We start from the raw sequence: 19485 nt of genomic DNA, 5'->3' as shown, positions 1-19485 counted from the left end.
GTCCTTGATGAGGAGGAAGGGAGTTCAACAGCAGGGTAAAGTCACTACACTATCCTACTTCTGTTCCGTTCTGAAGGGAGGAACGTACCGTCCCTCCAGTAGCTCTTCTGGTGCTGCTGTTTACTCGTTATCCAGCTGACTAGCATGACAAGCTAGCGTTAGCTCGGTAATAACAGTAATAAAGCAGGGGTGGTATAGTTTGCAAGACTAAAGACACGGTTTTATTCACTCGCCTTTTTTGGCCCATTTATTTTTCAATCTCTTGTCATGTGTATATTATGTGCTTTGTCCCATATCAGTTATTGTTGACAAATATAGTAGTGTGTGGTGTATAAATGAACTTATCTAACTTGCACTTACTACAATGATGGTAATAATTTAATGAATAAGTGTGTGTCTGTCTGTCTGTCTGTCTGTCTTGTCTGTATCTGCTATTTGGGTTACTTACCTTTACACAACTATTAACTAAAACAACAAGTATGTATGTATTGAGTTGATGTAAATCAATGCTTTTTTTTTTTTTTTATCCTATTCATCGATTAATCGAAAAAATAATTGACAGATTAATTGATTATTAAAATAATCGTTAGTTGCAGCCCTACTGTATTAAGTCTCCATGTGTATTTGTCCACGCGTGGATATATTAAAAGAACGAGCCTGGTTCTTCTTCTTCTCTAGTTTATTGGCGGGCTACAAACCAAAGTTAAGGTGCATGCTGTACCGGAGTGTGTTATATCATGACTTTAAATAACCATCAACCCCCCAAAAAATAAAATAATAATAATAATAATCATTTAAATAATTAAACAAAACCCTTTTAACCTGTATTTGTTCATCCCCTGTCTCTAACAGTCCTTTAATGTTCCACTCCCTTCCCAAATCTACCACCCTGTCCAACTTCCAATATGTTAACATTTAGTGATTTATTTTTGGCCGTTAAATGTCATCGTATTTTGGTGGAAGAAAATAGAAGGGTCTGTCTAATGAACAAAAAGAAATTTTGGTAGAATTGTGATTATTATAGCTGCAAGAGAACAAATAATTTGTGCCATTATAAAAATGTCATATAGTGCATTTATATTGCAGACAATAATTGTATTTATTTTTAAATTTGTATTAATAAAATATTGATATGTCATAAATTGTACATAATATATAACCATATAACTAAATTCATTTCCCATAATCACTTCCTGTCAACCGGGTTATACTGTCTATGGTTATATCCATGGTAGCCACAAGGTGGTGCTACTCGCACTTCTTTAGCTACAACCTACAATCCCCAGACAGGCACACGTATTGACAGCTTGGTATGACTGCGCATAATTAGTCAAAATTTTATTTTTGAAATTTGCAAGAATAAAGTGAAACACTTAATGAAGTTATTGAGGTAGAAGTAAAACGTTTCTGTCTGCCATAGTGGTTGTGTTTACAAGCGTTCGAAGGAGCTGATCAACTGACCTGTAGAGTCAGATCATGTGACAGAATGGAGGCGTCGCTGAAAACATTCACCCGTTCACCACATACACACACCACCAGGAACCCATTTCACAATAAACGGATAAGGCGACAAACAATTTGGATCAACTCAGTGCACAACGTTTATTTTCCCACATCGCAATGAAATGAGGGGAGCATGGGGGCCAAAGAGTCGAGGATAGGATTCCTGTCGTATGACGAGGCCGTCAAGAGAGGTAAGCAGAAAAGCAACGGGCTAAATCCACATCAGTTGCGCTAGCTTAGCTAACTGTCAGGTTTTAGGCTAGCCCTTTACATAGGAGGGCGTCCTGGCCACCCATTAAAATCTAGCGATTTAAGTGGCTTCGGTTATTTGATAAGGTAAACACCTGTCAAAAATAACATACATCCTCTATGGAACCGCTAGGATCCATTAGTCAATTCGGCATACAACAATGTCCGGAAAGCCTCACGGAATTTAATTACGTGTTAAGTTTAACAATAGCTAAGCCTGTATTTTCTGCAGTCGTCTTTCTCCAAAATGCACTCTGTTTGGATGCAATAGGAAGCGTTTCCTAGTAATTAAGACGTCGTTGTATGAATTCTGTCCATCCCGAATTGGGTTATTCTTCCTAGCAATATGGAAATATAGCTGACTGGTATTTTATGAGGCGTGTGCCTTCGCTTATAAGCAAGGTCATGTAAAAGTGACAGATGTTTGGACTGTGCTTGGCGTGACGTTCAGTCCATAGCTACGAAAGCGTTGGTTGTGGGGCTAGTGTTGGCTAATGAGGAGGGATGGGCTGGCTTGACAGTATGTGGCAAAACCGTTGTGCAGACAGACTTGAATATGTGCTAACTTTGTGGCAGACACTACAGTGTAACGCTTAGCCTAGCTGTTATCACCTTAGCTAGCTAACGTTAAGTAAGTCTGCTGCTACTAGCTTCGCGTTACTTGTCTATGCTAGCTAACGTTACTAACTAAACAGTTGATGTCAGTTAGCTAGCTAGGTGGCAACAGCTAAGTTCCCAGAAGAAAATGTCTCCAGACTGTTTGTTTTAGCCTTCGGCTGGCGGATTTCGAGAATAGCCATATGATATGGGCAACGTTATCGTCAGTATTTGTGCTAGGGCAGTGGTTGCCAAAGTGGGGTCCGGAGACCCCCAGGGGTCCTTGAGGGTATTCCAGGGGAGTGGGGACGCCAGCACTAGGGTTGGGTATCGTTTAAAATGTTTTCGGTACTGATACCCGAAATTTGATACCGATTCCTGAACGATATTTTTTTCAATACCAATTTTATAAAAATCCGTTTTAACAAAGAAAAAAGACAACATTACACATTACTACACGTTTTTTTCAGCTCCTTTACACCTATGTGATGCACAAGTCAAGCCTTTCAAAATACACGAGCCACATCTCTGTGCATAAAGTAGAGTGTTTCCCTGTATTGTCTCTACAATGTGTAATGTCTGGGAGCCATCACAAGCATTATTAGATTTTGCCACAAGCATGCTGCATGCTTATTGGCTCATTGATGCTGATGACATTTATTCCTTTGGTATTGAATGACAAGACATTTTTTGATACTCGATACTATGGAGGCAATTTGGTCTGTGCCTAAAATTATCGAGGTTTGGTACCTAGCTCTACCCAGCACCATGGGGAATAATTTATTTTCACAATAATTCCATCAATAAGTAAAACAATGACAGAATGTAGTCATACATTAAATGTCTAAATTATTCCCCATGGTGATTTGGTCATGGGTTTCATACACTTTCTGTAATCAAACATCTGAAAGCAAATGTCCTATCAGATGGGGGACCTTTGGATGAAATCTTATCAAATTGGGGTCTGTGGTCTGGTCAGGTTGCTTCTTCTAAACAGTACACACACAGGGCCAGATTGGGATAATAATTCAGGCTGGGAATTTAACAGTCCAGGCCCACACATTCACAACAGCGTCCTGTAACCTTTTCCTGTTTACTCTTATTAAAGGAGAACTTGGGCCAATTTTTACGTTAATCTTGATCGCTATAAATATGCTAGTACAGTCGATAGAAAAATAAATGAGCCAAATCGGTGCTAGTAACACGGAGCTGCTGCAGCTACATGTAGAGCTCCAACTTATCTAAAACGGCAGTTGTGGTGGCATGATCTAAATAGTTCCTTTGTGCCTCTTAACGGACACAAAATACAATTCAAATGTCTGTGCAACATGAACAGGGCCCTTGCGTGACAACAAGATGTGTTTTCAACTCAGACATCCTGCCGGTAACTAGCTCGCCTTGCTAGCTGCTAGCTGCCGTCTGGCCGTCGGTGTATTCAGCCAGGCTTCCGTGATAATCAACACGCATCAGTTCCGTGTGTAGTTGTAGCTCATCCTTTTTGTGAGTAGAATTCCCACGGGACTTCAGCGTGAGACTACAGCTAGCCTTCTCTGTTATCACTGTGCAAGCCACAGACATCATTTGGACCGTTTCCATGTAGTTACATAGTCACTGATATGGTCATAACCACTACAGTGCTCAATTACCTATTTTTGAGGGGGAAAGACGAAAGAGAGGCTGTCAGAATGCATATGCCGAACTGTATACACACAAGGTCCAAGTAGTTTTTTTTTTTTTTTTTTTTAGCCTGTTGACATTGTTTTAGACCTGTACTGCAAAGTCAGTTAATGTATTTCACTGCCCATGGAATCATAGTTGCTTTTTCTAAAAGCATTTTGCTGTCAAATCAGTCAGGTGATATGCATGAGCAAATTTAGATAAAACAAGCAAAGCACAAAGGGTACAGCTGTGTTGTAAATTGATGCATAGTCTGAGTGTTGGTGCGCTTATGTAAGATGTCAGGAAGTATATAGGAGATATTATGTCTGATGGACTTCTTGTTGCACTTTACTCCCTGGGTAGTCTCGCTTTGCCAGACCCTCCTCCAAAGCGCGCTGGAGGAGGGTCTGGCTACTCCACATAGTATTTGGGGATGGGAGGAAAACGTGCTCTGGTTTATTGGCATTTCTTTAAACCAATCCCAATCGTCACCGGAGAAAAGCCGCGGTGCCGCTGCAAAATAGGCTCGGAAGGAACTTGTTTTGGTTGAACATGTGTACGTTTAAAAGTTGGTTTAGTCTTTCAACAGAAAACTCAGATTGGACAGACAGTCTAGCTAGCTGTCTGGATTTAAATGGGTGAAACCCGGCGGATTTTCCGGCGGCAACGCAGCACTCTATATAGACTACTCCCTGGGTTACCAATAGCTGAACTTTGTCCGTCTTGATTCCACTCTATTAGAGGCTGTTACACATCCATCCAGTACATTGTCACATCTAAACCAGGGTTCTACAGGGAAGATAGACAGACCTGTCCTTTGCATTCATATTTATCTAAATTATGAAAGTCTGTAACTTATTTTCAGCCAGGATTCTTCACTATTATTTTCATACAAAAAAGCCCACGTTTGGACATACTTTGACCTATTGATGCTTCTATTGCCTAAATGGCATCTTTTCAATATCAGCTCCTTGTGTGGTGGTTTGGACATTCCTCAAGATGATTGTCATTCCCACTCTGATGATCACATGCAACCACAGGCGGTGGAATTATCCAGCCTTATCTGACCAGTCACATGGCAGCATTCCTAATTCCCAAAGCAGGCTCGACTGCCGCAATTATGTGGTCAGTTTTCATGGAAGTTCACTCTAGTAGGACACCAGCAACGGTCAGGGGCCATCCTGTCGAAAAAGGTTAGGCTTTGATGTGTTCCTGTAGTAAACCTAGGGTCATTCAGTCTTCTTTCAAGACTAATTTAGCAGGGCTGAATATCCACTCTCTGTTCAAATACAGTATTTGCATCTGCCTGTCCTGTTGGGCATATTCTTGAATAGAACAAACTTGGATCAGTATCGCAAAAGCTTGTGCATCGAAGAAACATGAGGTATGCGGAGGTCACCACACTGCTGCACTGACTGAATACATTTATGAATTGTTTCAACCTATACAGGCATACAACAAATTTCTGCACCTACAGGTCTCTTCCACAATTAAGAAGAGTAAAATTGTCAATTAGAGCGCAGGTTTGACAGATTTATGTTGTGACGAGCCAAAACAGGAGGTGGATACAACACTCTGCTGTCCCAGAGTGGGGATTGAGTTTCTAGATTTTCAACAAAAAAAAAGTCTGCTTCCTTTTTAAATGGTAAATAAGAGGATGACTGAACATTTACTTGTATGGGAAAGAAAGAAACTGCCCCAGTTGATCATTGATTGGTATGCAAAATTAGCATGTTTGATAACAATCAAAGGCAATAGACCTTGCTTAAAGAGAAAAGTTATCTGATGTCCAAATATTGAATCCGCTGAGTGACTTGCAAGGCTAAGGGGAGTTAGAGGTCAAGTCAAATTTATTGATACAGCATATTTCATACATAATAAAATGCAACACAATCTGCTTGACATAAAAATGACTGAATGATTAATAATAAAGAATGTAAAGCAAGTGCAAAAACAATCAGTGCAGAGTATACAAATGCCAATATATTTAAGAAACACACACACGTGTGCCAAGGTGTTAGCCATACACTGCTTTTAAAAAGTGCAGCCCCTCTCAGGTCAATAGCTCCATCTACTTGGGGTATAAATACAGACGGCAGCATCTCTTGCTTGATAGTTAGTACGAGGGATGGTTAAAAGACTTCTGCCTGTGGACCTGAGGGTTCTAGCTGGTTTGTGTGTAATTGGCACGTTTTTTTTTTACATACTGGGGTGCAAGTAGAACTGGGCAATATATTGATATTATATCGATATCGAGACATGAGACTAGATATCATCTTAGATTTTGGATATCGCAATATCGTAATATGGCATAAGTGTTGTCTTTTCCTGGTTTTAAAGGCTGCATTACAGTAAAGTGATGTGATTTTTCTGAACTTACCAGACTGTTCTAGCTCTTCTATTATTTGCCTTTACCCACTTAGTCATTATATCCACATTACTGATGATTATTTATCAAAAATCTCATTGTGTAAATATTTTGTGAAAGCACCAATAGTCTGCAACTGCAATGTCGTTGCGGTATCGCTATTGAGGTATTTGGTCAAGAATATCGTGATGTTTGATTTTCTCCATATCACCCAGCACTAGGTGCAAGGCCATTTAGAGTGTTGTAAACAAGTAGCAGAGTTTTAACGCAGAGGCCTAAGAACCGGTACAATGTGCCATCCTTTGTATGGCAATTTACATTGGTGAAAGAATACTTCCAGAATTGTCAGCTGACTGTTTATCCCTGTAACAGATAATGCCTGATGCTGTTTAATTAATTGAACTCCCGTCTGTCCTTGCCAGTGGTGTTGTTGACTCACCTTAATGCTCATTTAGAAAATGTAGATTGTGGAGCTGTTACATTGCGTTAGATGTTTTAACACCTGACAGTGTTACACGTCTTCCATGTGAACATGTTCATAGAAACCCCTTTGTGGAGCCGGATAACTCAAACATAGCCCGACTACTGTATGTTGATCTTTTTGTTGTGAGACAGGCCCCAGCTGAAACGTGTATATGTGTTTGTAAAGGCAGGATTGTGGAGGATGTAGAAGTATGTAATGCTTTTGAAACAGGCTGTATATTTATAATGTTCTTATTAATCAGGTTCTACTTTGTATATTTTCCTGGACAGTCCCTGGAAACCTTTACTGGTTGACCACCCAGTGTTCTCCGCTAGGTTGACTGCTTTGGCCTTTAATGTTCCAAATTTAACACTTTAAAGTTTCTTTAAATAGTTGTCACTTACTTTTCCAAATATTTAACAAATGCCAGTAGTTGAGTTTTTATTAAAACAAAATTATGACTGGTGTGTTAACTGCATGCCAAATTAATCAGAGAACACACGCTGCCTCCCAAGTTACTGTATAACTGGTTGCTGACAAGCAGTGTAGCATTTTAAAGGTTATTTTTTTTAAATGGAGTCTGATGCAGTGCTCACTCCACATAAAACACATTGGGGCTTCATTACATCACTTCCAGCAAACTTCACAGAGAACAAGGAGGGCAAACAGCATCACCAATCTGTTTTAAAAGTTAAAAACATAGGGGAAACCCTGCAATGGATATTTGGCGTTATTTTTTTCAAAAAAAGATGTCCCTGTACATTTAGGGGAAAGTCAATACTCCCACCACAAAGCTTAGTAATGCAAACAACCATGGCCGTCACTCTAATTACTCTGACACACAGCCTAACAGTCACCTGAGAACTGCCTAGCCTTACATTTATGGTTGACGTCAGCAGGCCTTATCAGACTAGGTGATAGACCGCTGCTTTGCATTCTTACCTTGTGCTCCCTGGTTTGTGGATGTAGATTTGCCTAATACTGCCACAAATGATTCCAGTTGGGTTTTTCCTATGGAAACATGGGCAGGCAGCTTTTGTTATTTGTTACATTTTGCATGATTTGGGCGATATGTTAAAATCTTCAGACTGGCCACCGTCAGCCCAACCAATTGAAAATGAATATACTGGTTCTTCACACTGTTTTTCACCACTGACTCTCTCTGCCATTGCTGGCCTTTTTGTGCTACTGCGTTAGCTTGCTGACTTGTTTTAGCACTTTAACCAACAATTTCCTTCAACAAGAATACGCTGGTTTCACAAAGCAATAAATTCAGTGCTATCTTATCTACCATTACCTATGTGAACTTGCTATATTCTGTTTGTTTTTTCAGGTGCCTTATCATATTGGTCGTGTTGTAAGTAGTTGTCATGTCGGCTTGCAGAGGTTGTACGTAGCTATTTCCACCCTTGTTGTTGCTCCCATAATAGCACTCATGGTAGCTTTGACTTCACATAGTAGGAAAAGACAACGCAGCTTTAATTATAAAGCACATTTCAGCAACAAGGCAATTCAATGTGCTTTACATTAATTATTAAAGAGCAGTTTAAAAACATTAATTAAAGAGAATTATAAAAACAGCTAAAATATAATAAGACAGGTATCGAATTCAAGAATAATATTACAATGCAGTAGGGCTGAACAATTTTGGGGGGAAATTGAATTGCAATTTTTCAGCCAGATATGATTCGATTTGCAATTATTTTTTATTATTTTTCTTTAAGTTTAGCTAAAGTTCAATATTCACTGTGTAACAGACAAGGTTATTATAGTTTTGCATTTTTCATTAGTTTTTATTTCATTTTTGACTTTTTGTTTTAAAATTCAGTTTAAAGCGGGTTTGCTAGTTTAGTTTATTTTTTATTTTTTTAAATGCTTAGTTTTAGTTTAGTTTTTATTAGTTTTAGCTTTAGTATTTTTTTTGTAATATGGGTTATTTGTCAGGGGCAAGATTCAAAAAGGTCAGAAAAAAGTATTGTGTAATAATAACTCAACAAAAAACGTCATACAATGTATTCAACAATAACACCAGTGCATAAAATGTACATATGATGATGAGCACAAATATGTAAACAGTCTACACAAGACGCCGCAGTAAGTGCAAAATGTGTAAGTCACTGTGCCAGGAAAAAACCTAACTAGCCAACAGACTAAAGAAGACATACATTAACAGGTGTTTTGAAGTCAATCGATTCCCACAGTTGTGTAGACATCCCAGTATCAATCCACATATTAACCCATGCTTCCTCACGTTTTTAAGTGTTCATGGTAATTACTAACCAGCAACTATCGGGTCGCCGGTTAAAGCCCGCCTGTAGTGTTGTCTGTCCTACGGTTGTCTGCGTCATGCTGCCTGGCCATGGCCGCATACATCCATGCTCTGTACCGGGGTTAGCTTCTGTTTAGGGGAAGGGGGCTTTGCATTCTCCTTGCCCTGTCATTGCTTGTTAAGGTAAGATAGGTTAGCCTCCTTGTGCGCGCTTCTCAAATGTACTTTCAAATTTGTGGGATTTTTCCCTTTAATAAATTATCCATGTTTACTACCTTCCATTGCGAGGCACTTGCTTTTATCTGACAGGCGAGGGCATGGGCGAGAGGCACGGACATGTTGTGTTCAATTTGTCGTGGAATGTCGGAATTTCTGGGTTCACAGTCGGAAACTACATGTCTACGGCTTAGACTGAATAAAACAGGTCTATGGTCGGAAATGATAACTCTGAAAGATATAATGTTATTTGCTCTGTGAAAGACATTGACAAAGACGAAAACTAAAGACCTTTACTTGATTATTTTATTTGAGTTTTGCAAACAGACATTACAGTTTTAGTTTAGTTATTGTTTTTTGTAATGCCTCGTTTTTATTTCAGTTAACGACAATGTTTTTTCCCACCTAGTTTTCTTTATTTCGTTCGTTTTCGTTAACGATTATAACCTTGGTAGCAGATAAAACATGTCATGGGGCATTACAATATGAGACACCATCAAAACTGCTCTATATTGTTATGCAAGGATGTGAAAATAGATATTGCTTGCCAGCAATAAGTGTTTTTGTTTTAATAAGCATGGAACATTAAACAATCAAACAGGAAATTTATCACAAAAGCTAAAGTTATAATAGTAACTAAGTATTATAATAATAATAAAAAGAGGAATAAAAACTGTTCGCGGTCTTCATGATTAGCTAATTGCATTCTTTCAAATCTCGATTTTGAATTTTCTGGAAGTTTGTTCCAGATATGTGGTGCATAAAAAACCTGAATGCTGCTTCTCCATGTGTAGTTCTGACTCTGGGGACAGCAGAGTAGCAGCAGATCAGAAATGGGTTTTTGGCAATATTGGCAATTTGACAATATGTTGGAGAAGCACAGTTATTACTAATAACCTAGTATAGCATTGCCGGACCTTCCTCCCCAGCGCTGCGGAGGAGGGTCTGGCTAGTCCACACAGCATGCCGGAATAGAAAAATGTGCTCTGGTTTATTGGCATTTCTTAAAACCAATCACAATCGTCTTGGGCGGTGCTAACGGTGCCTCTGTAAAATAGCCTCTGGAAGGAGCTTGTTTTGGTGGAATATGTGTATTGTTTTAGTCGTGCAACAGAAACCTCAGATTGGACAGATAGTCTGGCTATAGCTGTCTTGATTTACCCTGCAGAGATCTGAGGAGCAGTTAACCATAGTCCTCAGAAATCCACTGGAGTTTAAAATGCCAACATAAAGAAAGTGGAAGGTGACGGACATCTGGCAGAATTAAAGGCGGCTCCTGAACAATCCCGGAAAATGAAACGTGATCAATATAGACTACTAATACCATGAACATTGGCTCTGTTCTGTTAAGCCGTTACAGTGAGCCAGTATGCAATAATACCAGGACCATGAATCTGAAGCAACTAAATGGAATTCAGCCATAATTTATTTTAGTTTTTACACCTGTGCTTTTCCTACTGTGACATGTCAGAATGTCTTGTTAAAAAGGCCTAGTATGCAGCGCCATATCCTATAAAATAATGACAACAATTTGAATAATTTGGTTTGATTTTGAAACTTTGAGAATTTCAAAATTGTAACCTTTTTTAAAAGACTTCACTGCATCGAAGCTAGTTATTGCTGTTTGATGATTAATTTCCTCCAGATTAGGCCTGTAACAATTACATAATTGTCTATTTTTTTTTAACATAATCGCGGTTTCTTTGTTTAATCACAATAAATTGCTAACATTAGCTAAGGTCTTAAGAGGTATGACTGTTTATGGTATGAATTGTTGATTTTGTTTAGCCAAATTGTAAATATATAAGGGGATATTGATATTATGTTAGGCTACATTATATGGGTCACATAACAGTGATATAACCAAAAGACAAAGACTGGAATTCATTCCTAACTTTAATTTGTTTGAAAAAGTAATAAATAAATAAATATTTTAATTAAAAATGTTAAATTTGACTGAAAGAGACAATTATATTGTTTATCGTAATTATTTCTGAGACAATTAATTGTACAGCAAAATTTTGAATTTTTACAGCTCCACCCCAGAAATTACTGACACTGGACTTTACAGCCTCCAGCAACAAACAAAGCCTAAACAGAGGGGATTATAGTATCATTATTATTATGAGGATTTGTAGAATGAATTCATAATTAGCTCTAAAGTTAAAAATAAGATACTGCCGTGTTTTATGTTGTTTTTCTCTTTCCAATACCAATAAACAGCAGCCTCATGCTAAGTGTTTGGTGTCATGCCTGCAGGTTTTAATGAGCTTTTTAAGAACCGCACTCCCTGTTTCTTTCTGCGTGCGGCGTTTCTGTTGACAGTTCACCATGACTGAAAGGTCACAGTGGCTCATGTGAGTTCAGTATTTGCATGCTGTCTCCAGTCTTGGTGATAGCAGCAGGCTAGCAGACCCAGCTTTGTTCATAGGACAGCAAACATTAAGTCACAGCAGGAGGCTTTGCTGGCTGCTGCTCTGCTACCATGATAATTTAGTAAGGTGGTCTAACACTGAAAACCTGCTGTGTGTTTGTGTGTGTGTGTGTGTGCGTGCGTGTGCGTGTGTGTGCGCACGTGTGTATATATCTGGCAATACCTATTGTATGTTATGGTCCCAGGCTTTGTCTGAAAGTGTGTTGGGGCGGTTGCGGAGATCAGACCCATTGTTTGCTCGGCATTGAATTGTAAGGATTGCAGTTAATGCAGCCCAGTGTCCAACAATACGCCCATTGCATCACAGCATCGACAATACACAGTGTTCTCTATAATGTGGACTGCTTTGTTTTCTTTCCCCATTTCTCCATTTAATTGTAACAATTTTGCTATTATCTGGTAGTGGTATTTTGTCATCAAGTTTGCTCTGTAGTATAACAGAACCCTTCTCACTAATTCACAAACTTGGCTTTTTTTACGAGAAATCACACAGTGGAGATTACTTGGCTGAATAAATGGAAACCAATCCATAGTGTCAGCAAGCAGATTTGTTTAATTCACTTCACTAATACTATTAAAATATGTGATATATGAGTGTGCTCTAATGGAGTTTCAGTGGAAACCAAATGTGTATGTGCTGACTAGTCTATGTTGACGACGCTTCATTTCTGGGATTGTTTACGTGCCACTGGAAATTCCGCCAGATGTTACTTATTTTTGGCCGGATGTCTGTCACGTTCCGCTTTCTTTGTGAAGGCGTTCTAAACTCTGGTAGATTTCTGAGGACTCTGGTTAACTGCTCCCCAGATCTCTGCAGGGTAAATCCAGACAGCTAGCTAGACTATCTGTCCTGTCTGAGTTTTCTGTTGCACGACTAAGACAACCTTTGAACGTACACCTATTCCACCAAAACAAGTTCCTTCCCGAGGCTATTTTGCAGAGGCACCATTGCTCCGGCCGGCGCTTAGCACCGCCCATGACGATTGTGATTGGTTTAAAGAAATGCCAATAAATCAAAGCATGTTTTTCTCCCATCCCGGAATGCTGTGTGGACTAGCCAGACCTTCCTTCGCAGCACTGTGGAGGAAGGTCTGGCAATGCGTGACTATGTGTTGACTAAACAAGATTTGTAGGGCTGTCGATCGATTAAAAAAAATTAACTAATTAATTGCACAATTTGCTGTAATTAATCGCGATTAATCGTTTTTTTAAATTGAGACTGAAGCTTATAATAATGGATATTTAAATGCTAAATCACTTAACTTTGCAAATATGAAGAAAAAAACAAACAAGGAAAGGTTCTGCTAAGTTCAGAATGTTTAATATCTTTCAGAACAACAGCAGCAACAATTTGGCTTATTTAGTCCTGCTGAAGGCTGCTGGAAACGGCTAGAAACTGTCTGACTTGAGAGCAGATTTTTGTCACCGTCCCCGGCTGCTGTCGCCTGCTCTCGTCTACTTTACAGGCGAGGAGCAGTTCATCTCCAACGAGCCGAGAGTTCAGTTGGCGGCAGGGCAGTCGGGACTCACCCGGAAATGGCGAGCGGAATGAGGTGACTAGTCTCTCAAAATCTGACGAAAATCTTCTAAACTGACCTTTGTTGAGCTGAAATGAAGACAGATTCAGCAACTGCATCACGGCCTATTTCTCGCTTAAAATGTTTTCAGAAACATGTTTCAGTGAACTATTTTAGTACAATATGAGATCGTATTCTGAACGGCCGCCATGACAGTCTGGCTTTGGATTTCCGGAGAAAACAAACCCATGTGACGCGTTCGTCCAATCAGCTGCCGGTTTTCATTACTTGGGCAACAATACAGAGTAGCGCCGCCTGGTGTTATGGAGACGTATTACGTTTCTCAGCCGCCACATGAAGTAAACAAACACAGCTGCATTAATTTCGTAAATTTTTTTTAACGAGTTAAATATTAAAAAATGAACGCGTTAATTTTGACAGCCCTAAAGATTTGTTTTTGTTTTTTTAGAGAAATGCATCCATTCTTTTTCATAACCATTGTATGATTCATATAGTTGCGACACGCCAATTTGTATGCCATTTGGGTGTGTTCTCAAGACGCATAATCGCTTTTTAGCGTGTTTATCAACGCCGTTCGGCCGCCATTGACCTACATTACGTGTGAATTTTCACTGTAGCAAGTAGTTTGAAAGGACGGAAGTCTGCGGAGTTTGGTTGGGGTGGCGGATGGGTAAAACACAGGACTTTCACCCAGGATAGCCGGGATTGCGTCCCTCGTGTGGCGTTTTTCAACCGTTTTTTCTTTTCTTTTTAAGCCTTCCCCAATGTTTCTTTCCTAAACCCAAGCGTTTATTGTTTTCATAAGCGTTCCTAATCGTTTTTTTGTGTTACTAAAGCACTTTACACACGTGTAACGTTGTTCTCGCGATAGTACGGCACATTGTCTCGGTAACACGTGTACGTTTACATACGCTGTAGACATACACGTGAATAGCTCAAAATGCGTACAGATAACACGCCATTTGGCTTTAGGAAAGTGTTGTTTACCATGTTTTTCATGATGCCATGTTACACATTTAAACACTTCTTAATTTTTTTTACCAGGGTTCTAAATCCATTTTAATTAGGGCTGAGTATCGAACTATAATAAAAACCAGCAAAACTTTGTTATGTTTGAATTAATGAATTAATGAATGAATTAATGAGTTTAATTATTACTCAATTGTCGAAGTTTTGTTAATGTAAGGTTAGTGGGCTTTTCGATTTATGAAGTTATTGTGGCTTCAACACTAGTGTCTCCACATCTCTACTGGCCCAGAGTGGCGACGGTCCAGTTCAACCAACAGCACATTGCATAGTGTGCAGCTGTATCTGGAAAACTCCATCAGTGTTTGATCTCGATGTAGGGACACTATAGCTGCTGTGTTTCATTGCAGCAGCAGAGCAAGCAAGGTAATTGTTGCTGCTGGAACTCATAGTATCACAACTCACTGTTGCATACAGTGGCTTTGACCGGAAGTAGAAGCCTTTACCAGAGGGCAGCCGAGGACAATTGGATGTGTATTGTTTGAAGTGCTGCTGATGGTTACATCTCCTTACAAACAAAAGTCCAAATATTTACAAGTACAAATATTTGGTGATTTAAAAATCCAATATTCCGATATATCGGCCAATATATATATATTTTTTTAAATCCAGAAACGCATAACAAAACAAACAGATTTCCCTAACATTAGTTATTTGTAATTATTTATGAGTCCTCACTAAAATAATATGATAATGCAGTTTAAAAATAAACTAATGCAGTTTAAAAATAAACTGTTTATTGTCACAAAAGAACAGAGGAACATCAAAATATATTAAAGTTCTGATAAATAATATGTATAAAAATACAAACGTAAGCTATGAAACTTAAAGGGTTAAACACATGTGTTGCCAACACTCATAACATGGTTGAAGGGGGTTTCGTCCGTTTTTATTTTATTTTTTAAATATTCATTTATCGGCCATCATAAATGCCGATACCGATAGTTTGGAAAATGCCTAATATCGGCTGGCCGATATGTCGGTCTGGCTCTACCCTGAACTCTTGTGAGTCTGTGTGTATGGGTGTGTTTGCCAAGTAAAATGTGCGTGTTTAACCAACATTATTACTCATTAACACTGAGGTGGTGGACATTAATTTTTCACAATCGTATGACGATTTAGCTTTTTTTGATAACTGCAAACCCTTGGTGTTCTCTTAATGAGCTTCATGAGGTAGTCACCTGAAATGGTTTTCACTTCACAGGTGTGCTTTGTCAGGATTAATTAGTGGAATTATTTCCCTTATTAATAAAAAAGCAAAGGGTGGCTACTTTGAAGAATCTAAAATATAATACAGTTATTTCACACTTTTTTTGTTAAGTACATAATTCCATATGTGTTCATTCATAGTTTTGATGCCTTCAGTGAGAATCTACAATGTAAATAGTCATGAAAATAAAAAGGAAACACATTGAATGAGAAGGTGTGTCCAAACTTTTGGCCTGTACTGTGTGTATATGTATATATGTATGTGTGTGTGTGTGTGTGTGTGTGTGTGTGTATATATATATATATATATATATATATATATATATATATCTCTCTCTAACGGATAGCTGCTGGGTGCCGATATTGGTCTCTAACTGACTGAAATATTGTTGGCTGTTGATGGCTCCCTGTCCAACTGTTATGGGCTGACATATTAAGACCAACTAATATTTTGATTGTTAACACATCAGCTGTGTGGGTAATACATTTAATTCCTGTGACTTGTTGTAGAGCCCTGCACGGGCCAAAAACTCCAGCCCTAACCCGGCCCTGGCCCGTGGTGTTCAAGCCCTACCTGACCCCAGCCCGACAACGCCTGCAATTTTTTCAGCCCGAACCCGGCCCGACCCTAGACCAACATCAATCACTTTAAGCTCTCTCTGACTCGCGCGTTCTCTGATGCACGCTGTCTCTGCTACACACGCAAACACACACACGTCACACCTTCTCCATAAACAACATGAAATCAAGGAGAGGGCCAACTTTTCCTGCGACAGATTCCCCACCGTGGTCAGAAAACACAGGGGAGACACTTTGTTTCTGTCACTATGACTCTAGAGTCACTACTCGCTCCAATCACCGGCACTCTCTCACTTCTCACTCTACCACACACTCCCCACACACACACACACACACATGCGGCTCGACGCACACACCAGCGCACAAGTATAAACATCAGGCCACTTACATAGGCTACGGCGAGAGCTCTGCGTGGAGCCTCCGCACAACTGTAAAAAAGCCTTAAGATGGGCACAATGAGGAGAGAAGCTAAAATAAGCCCGAGCCCGATCTGTAAAAAAAACAAAAAAAAAACGGCCCGAGCCCGGCCCGAATGGGCTTAGCCTGTCGGGCCCCGTCAGGCCCCAACGGGCTTGCAGGGCTTGCAGGGCTCTAACTTGTTGATCATGCAGTGTGGACATATGAAAGCTGCAAACTCTGTCTCACTTACAAGTCAGATGTCACCACAGTAGTGTCTAGGTGTTGATGACTTTGAAATTTTACAGTACAAGTACGTCGTTTGTGGTAAACTTCCGATCAGCTCAGCTGTGTGTGTGTGTGTGTGTGTGTGTGTGTGTGTGTGTGTAAGTAGGCACGTAAAAACGTAAGCTGTGAATAGTGTGCAAGACTGCCACAACAGTTGTATCATTGTTCCACAAATACCCTTTTTTTTAAGGAGCTTGTCTATTAAAGGCAGCATCCTGTCCAGACTATTTTTGTGTTGTTTCACCCGAAACAGAAAAAACCAAAACATTCTTTTCCTAAACAAATCCAATGTTGCATATAGTTATTATCTTTTCTGAGAACTTTGAGATTTCTGTTACTGACAATTCCTAGTGAAATGGAACGGAAAGGAATCTGGTATGAAAAGGAATCTGGTCAATGACATCTTGTTTTTCCAAAAACAATGTCCTAGTTACTCAGGATAACTCTAATCTAGATTTGGTAGAAAATAGGGAAACTTGGCTAAAGTTACAATAGGATGAATTATTACATACACTGTTTTTGTTTTTTGCTGTACTACTGCCTGTCGGTCCTGTTAGCAGAGAGTTTGCAGATTCTTTAAAAAATGAGTAAACAAAGCATACCACGTTTGCTTATAATCACTTTTCTTTTCTGTCTTTCTCTCTCTAGTCACTGATGTGGAATTGAAGCGGCTGAAAGATGCCTTCAAGAGAACCAGCGGCCTCACCTATTACATGACCCAACAGTGCTTCTACAGGGAAGTGCTGGGAGATGGAGTTCCACATAAAGTTGCCGAGGTAAACCACAGTAATGTCACAACATGTACCATTTAACCATGATGGTTACTCTAAAGTGATAGTTACAGTGAAATGTTGACTGCTGTCCAGGTTGCCACTAACAATAGGTTAGGTTAAGTCAGTCCTAGTCAAGCATCCAGTGTGGCCTACGATAAAGATAGCAGATACTGTAGAAAGGAGGTGAGAGACGATATCTGATGAAGAACAAGTCCAAAAAGAGAGTGTTATTGTGCTAGAAAGTAACCCTTAACTTTAGACAAATTGGAGAAGACTTAGGTGGTTTTCGTGTTGTGAGACATAGAGATCAATATTGGACTGGATAGCATTACAGATATTTTCCTAGCAGAAGATATAGTGACTCAGTCACAACAGATTATTTTGCCTGGAGCTCTGCTGTGTCCTTCTCCCGTAACTAAATGCCTTATATCCAGGGAAGGGATCGAGCACAGGTACTGTAGGTGGATCCTTGGATAATAATACAAATTTTTATGCTGCAGTTTTTTTCTATAGTCTTATCCAGCACAACGTCCAGCCCTGCATACCACAGGACTTGACGTTACCATGAAAAGGCTTTATTACTTCCTTAATGTTACATATTTACTGTTTTTAGATCATGATGGGGCCAGAAATTAGGCAGTAAGGGATCAGTCTTAAGTGTAAACCAAGGGGCCATCAGTTATGGAGATCGGCAGTAGGAATAGCCCGCTATGCTTTGGATTGAATCTAGGTCCTTGTAAGCTGTCCCTGTATAGATCAAAATTTGTACTTGCATCACATATAGAATTATGTTATTTTCAAAACACTCAGAATAAATATCTGAGAATGCTCCTTTGAATAAATAATAAATAAAATGTATATTCAGGTCTCGACATAAAGGCTTGTCCGCTTGTCCGGGACAAGTGGATTTTTTTGTAGGGCAAGTGGAAGAGAAATGTACTTGCCCCACTGGGCAAGTTAAAACTCAAACAAAATAAAATGCCATCTTACTTCACGTTATGTGCCACTCATTACGTCTATGTTACCAATTTGAAACAAATAATTTCCCCCCCCCCACAATCCCCGGCAGCGGACCCAGCAGCGGCAGGTCAGCGGGCCGCTAACGTTAGACCCCGCCTGCTGTTCAGCTCATTCTCTGTAAGCGATGTAGCATGAAAGCACGGCGAGCCAGCCAGTGTTAGTTAGCTAACGTTAGCTTGGTAACTCCTTCGCCACATCGTTCACAGAAAACGAGCCCAATACAGATGTCACTCGTGGTGATTGTGTGGATGAAGCATGAAGTTAATCTGACTCATTTAGCGTCTGGCTCTTATCGTTAAACCTCAGCAACGCGACTTGCCGGATTAAATATCAGCTAATAATCAACTATAAAGTAGCTACACCTTTTAAGGATCCCTTGGTGAATCGGCCTCTGCTGGATAGAAAGTGAAATTGTATAAAACAATACAAAAAAACTAAGTTAACACCAACATTTAGTGGCAAAATCCATTGTTATGTCTACAGAATTATTTTAGATATAGTATAAGTTCAAGTCACTCAAAATATTGGCTCAGTATCTCAATATATTGACTTAGTAACTCAGAATATTGACTAGGAATATGAAAGTAATGACAAACTTTAAAATATTGACTTAGAATCTCAATATATTAACTTCTGCACACCGGCGTACAAAGTATAACTTTGTATTATGAGTCTGGAGATCCTTTTTTCTTGTTGAATGGGAAATCTATTCTTGGGACATGTTTGTTTCTACTGTTTCAACTGAATGTTATTAATGTTGATAGAGTTTGGATGCTTTCAACGGTTTGTTCGAATTCTGCATTAGAGAAACACAAACAAATGTATAAAATGATAAATCTTTTGTGCATGGACAAGTGAAACGTAAATGTACTTGTCCAAAGGACAAGTGCCTCAAAAA

The 19485-nt window shown here is 39.4% G+C and overlaps 1 protein-coding gene across 5 annotated transcripts in view; it reads left to right on the top strand.

Moving 5' to 3' along the window:
- The window catches only part of usp32 (ubiquitin specific peptidase 32), a 53482-nt gene continuing 33997 nt past the window's right edge, over positions 1-19485 (top strand). For 4 of the 5 annotated variants that reach the window (XM_028574367.1, XM_028574366.1, XM_028574369.1 and 1 more), the window contains exons 1-2: positions 1494-1694; positions 17443-17570. In XM_028574367.1, coding sequence (XP_028430168.1) covers positions 1637-1694; positions 17443-17570 — 186 coding nt within the window. In that variant the 5' untranslated portion in view covers positions 1494-1636. Of the gene's footprint in view, positions 36-1493; positions 1695-17442; positions 17571-19485 lie in introns of those variants that run through there. The other variant, XM_028574368.1, reaches the window with a different exon arrangement.

The sequence above is a fragment of the Perca flavescens genome, chromosome 3, assembly GCF_004354835.1.
Source record: "Perca flavescens isolate YP-PL-M2 chromosome 3, PFLA_1.0, whole genome shotgun sequence".
NCBI classification, from domain to species: Eukaryota; Metazoa; Chordata; class Actinopteri; order Perciformes; family Percidae; genus Perca; species Perca flavescens.
Note: the sequence above shows the minus strand (reverse complement) of the source record. Positions and strands in the feature narration are given on the sequence as shown.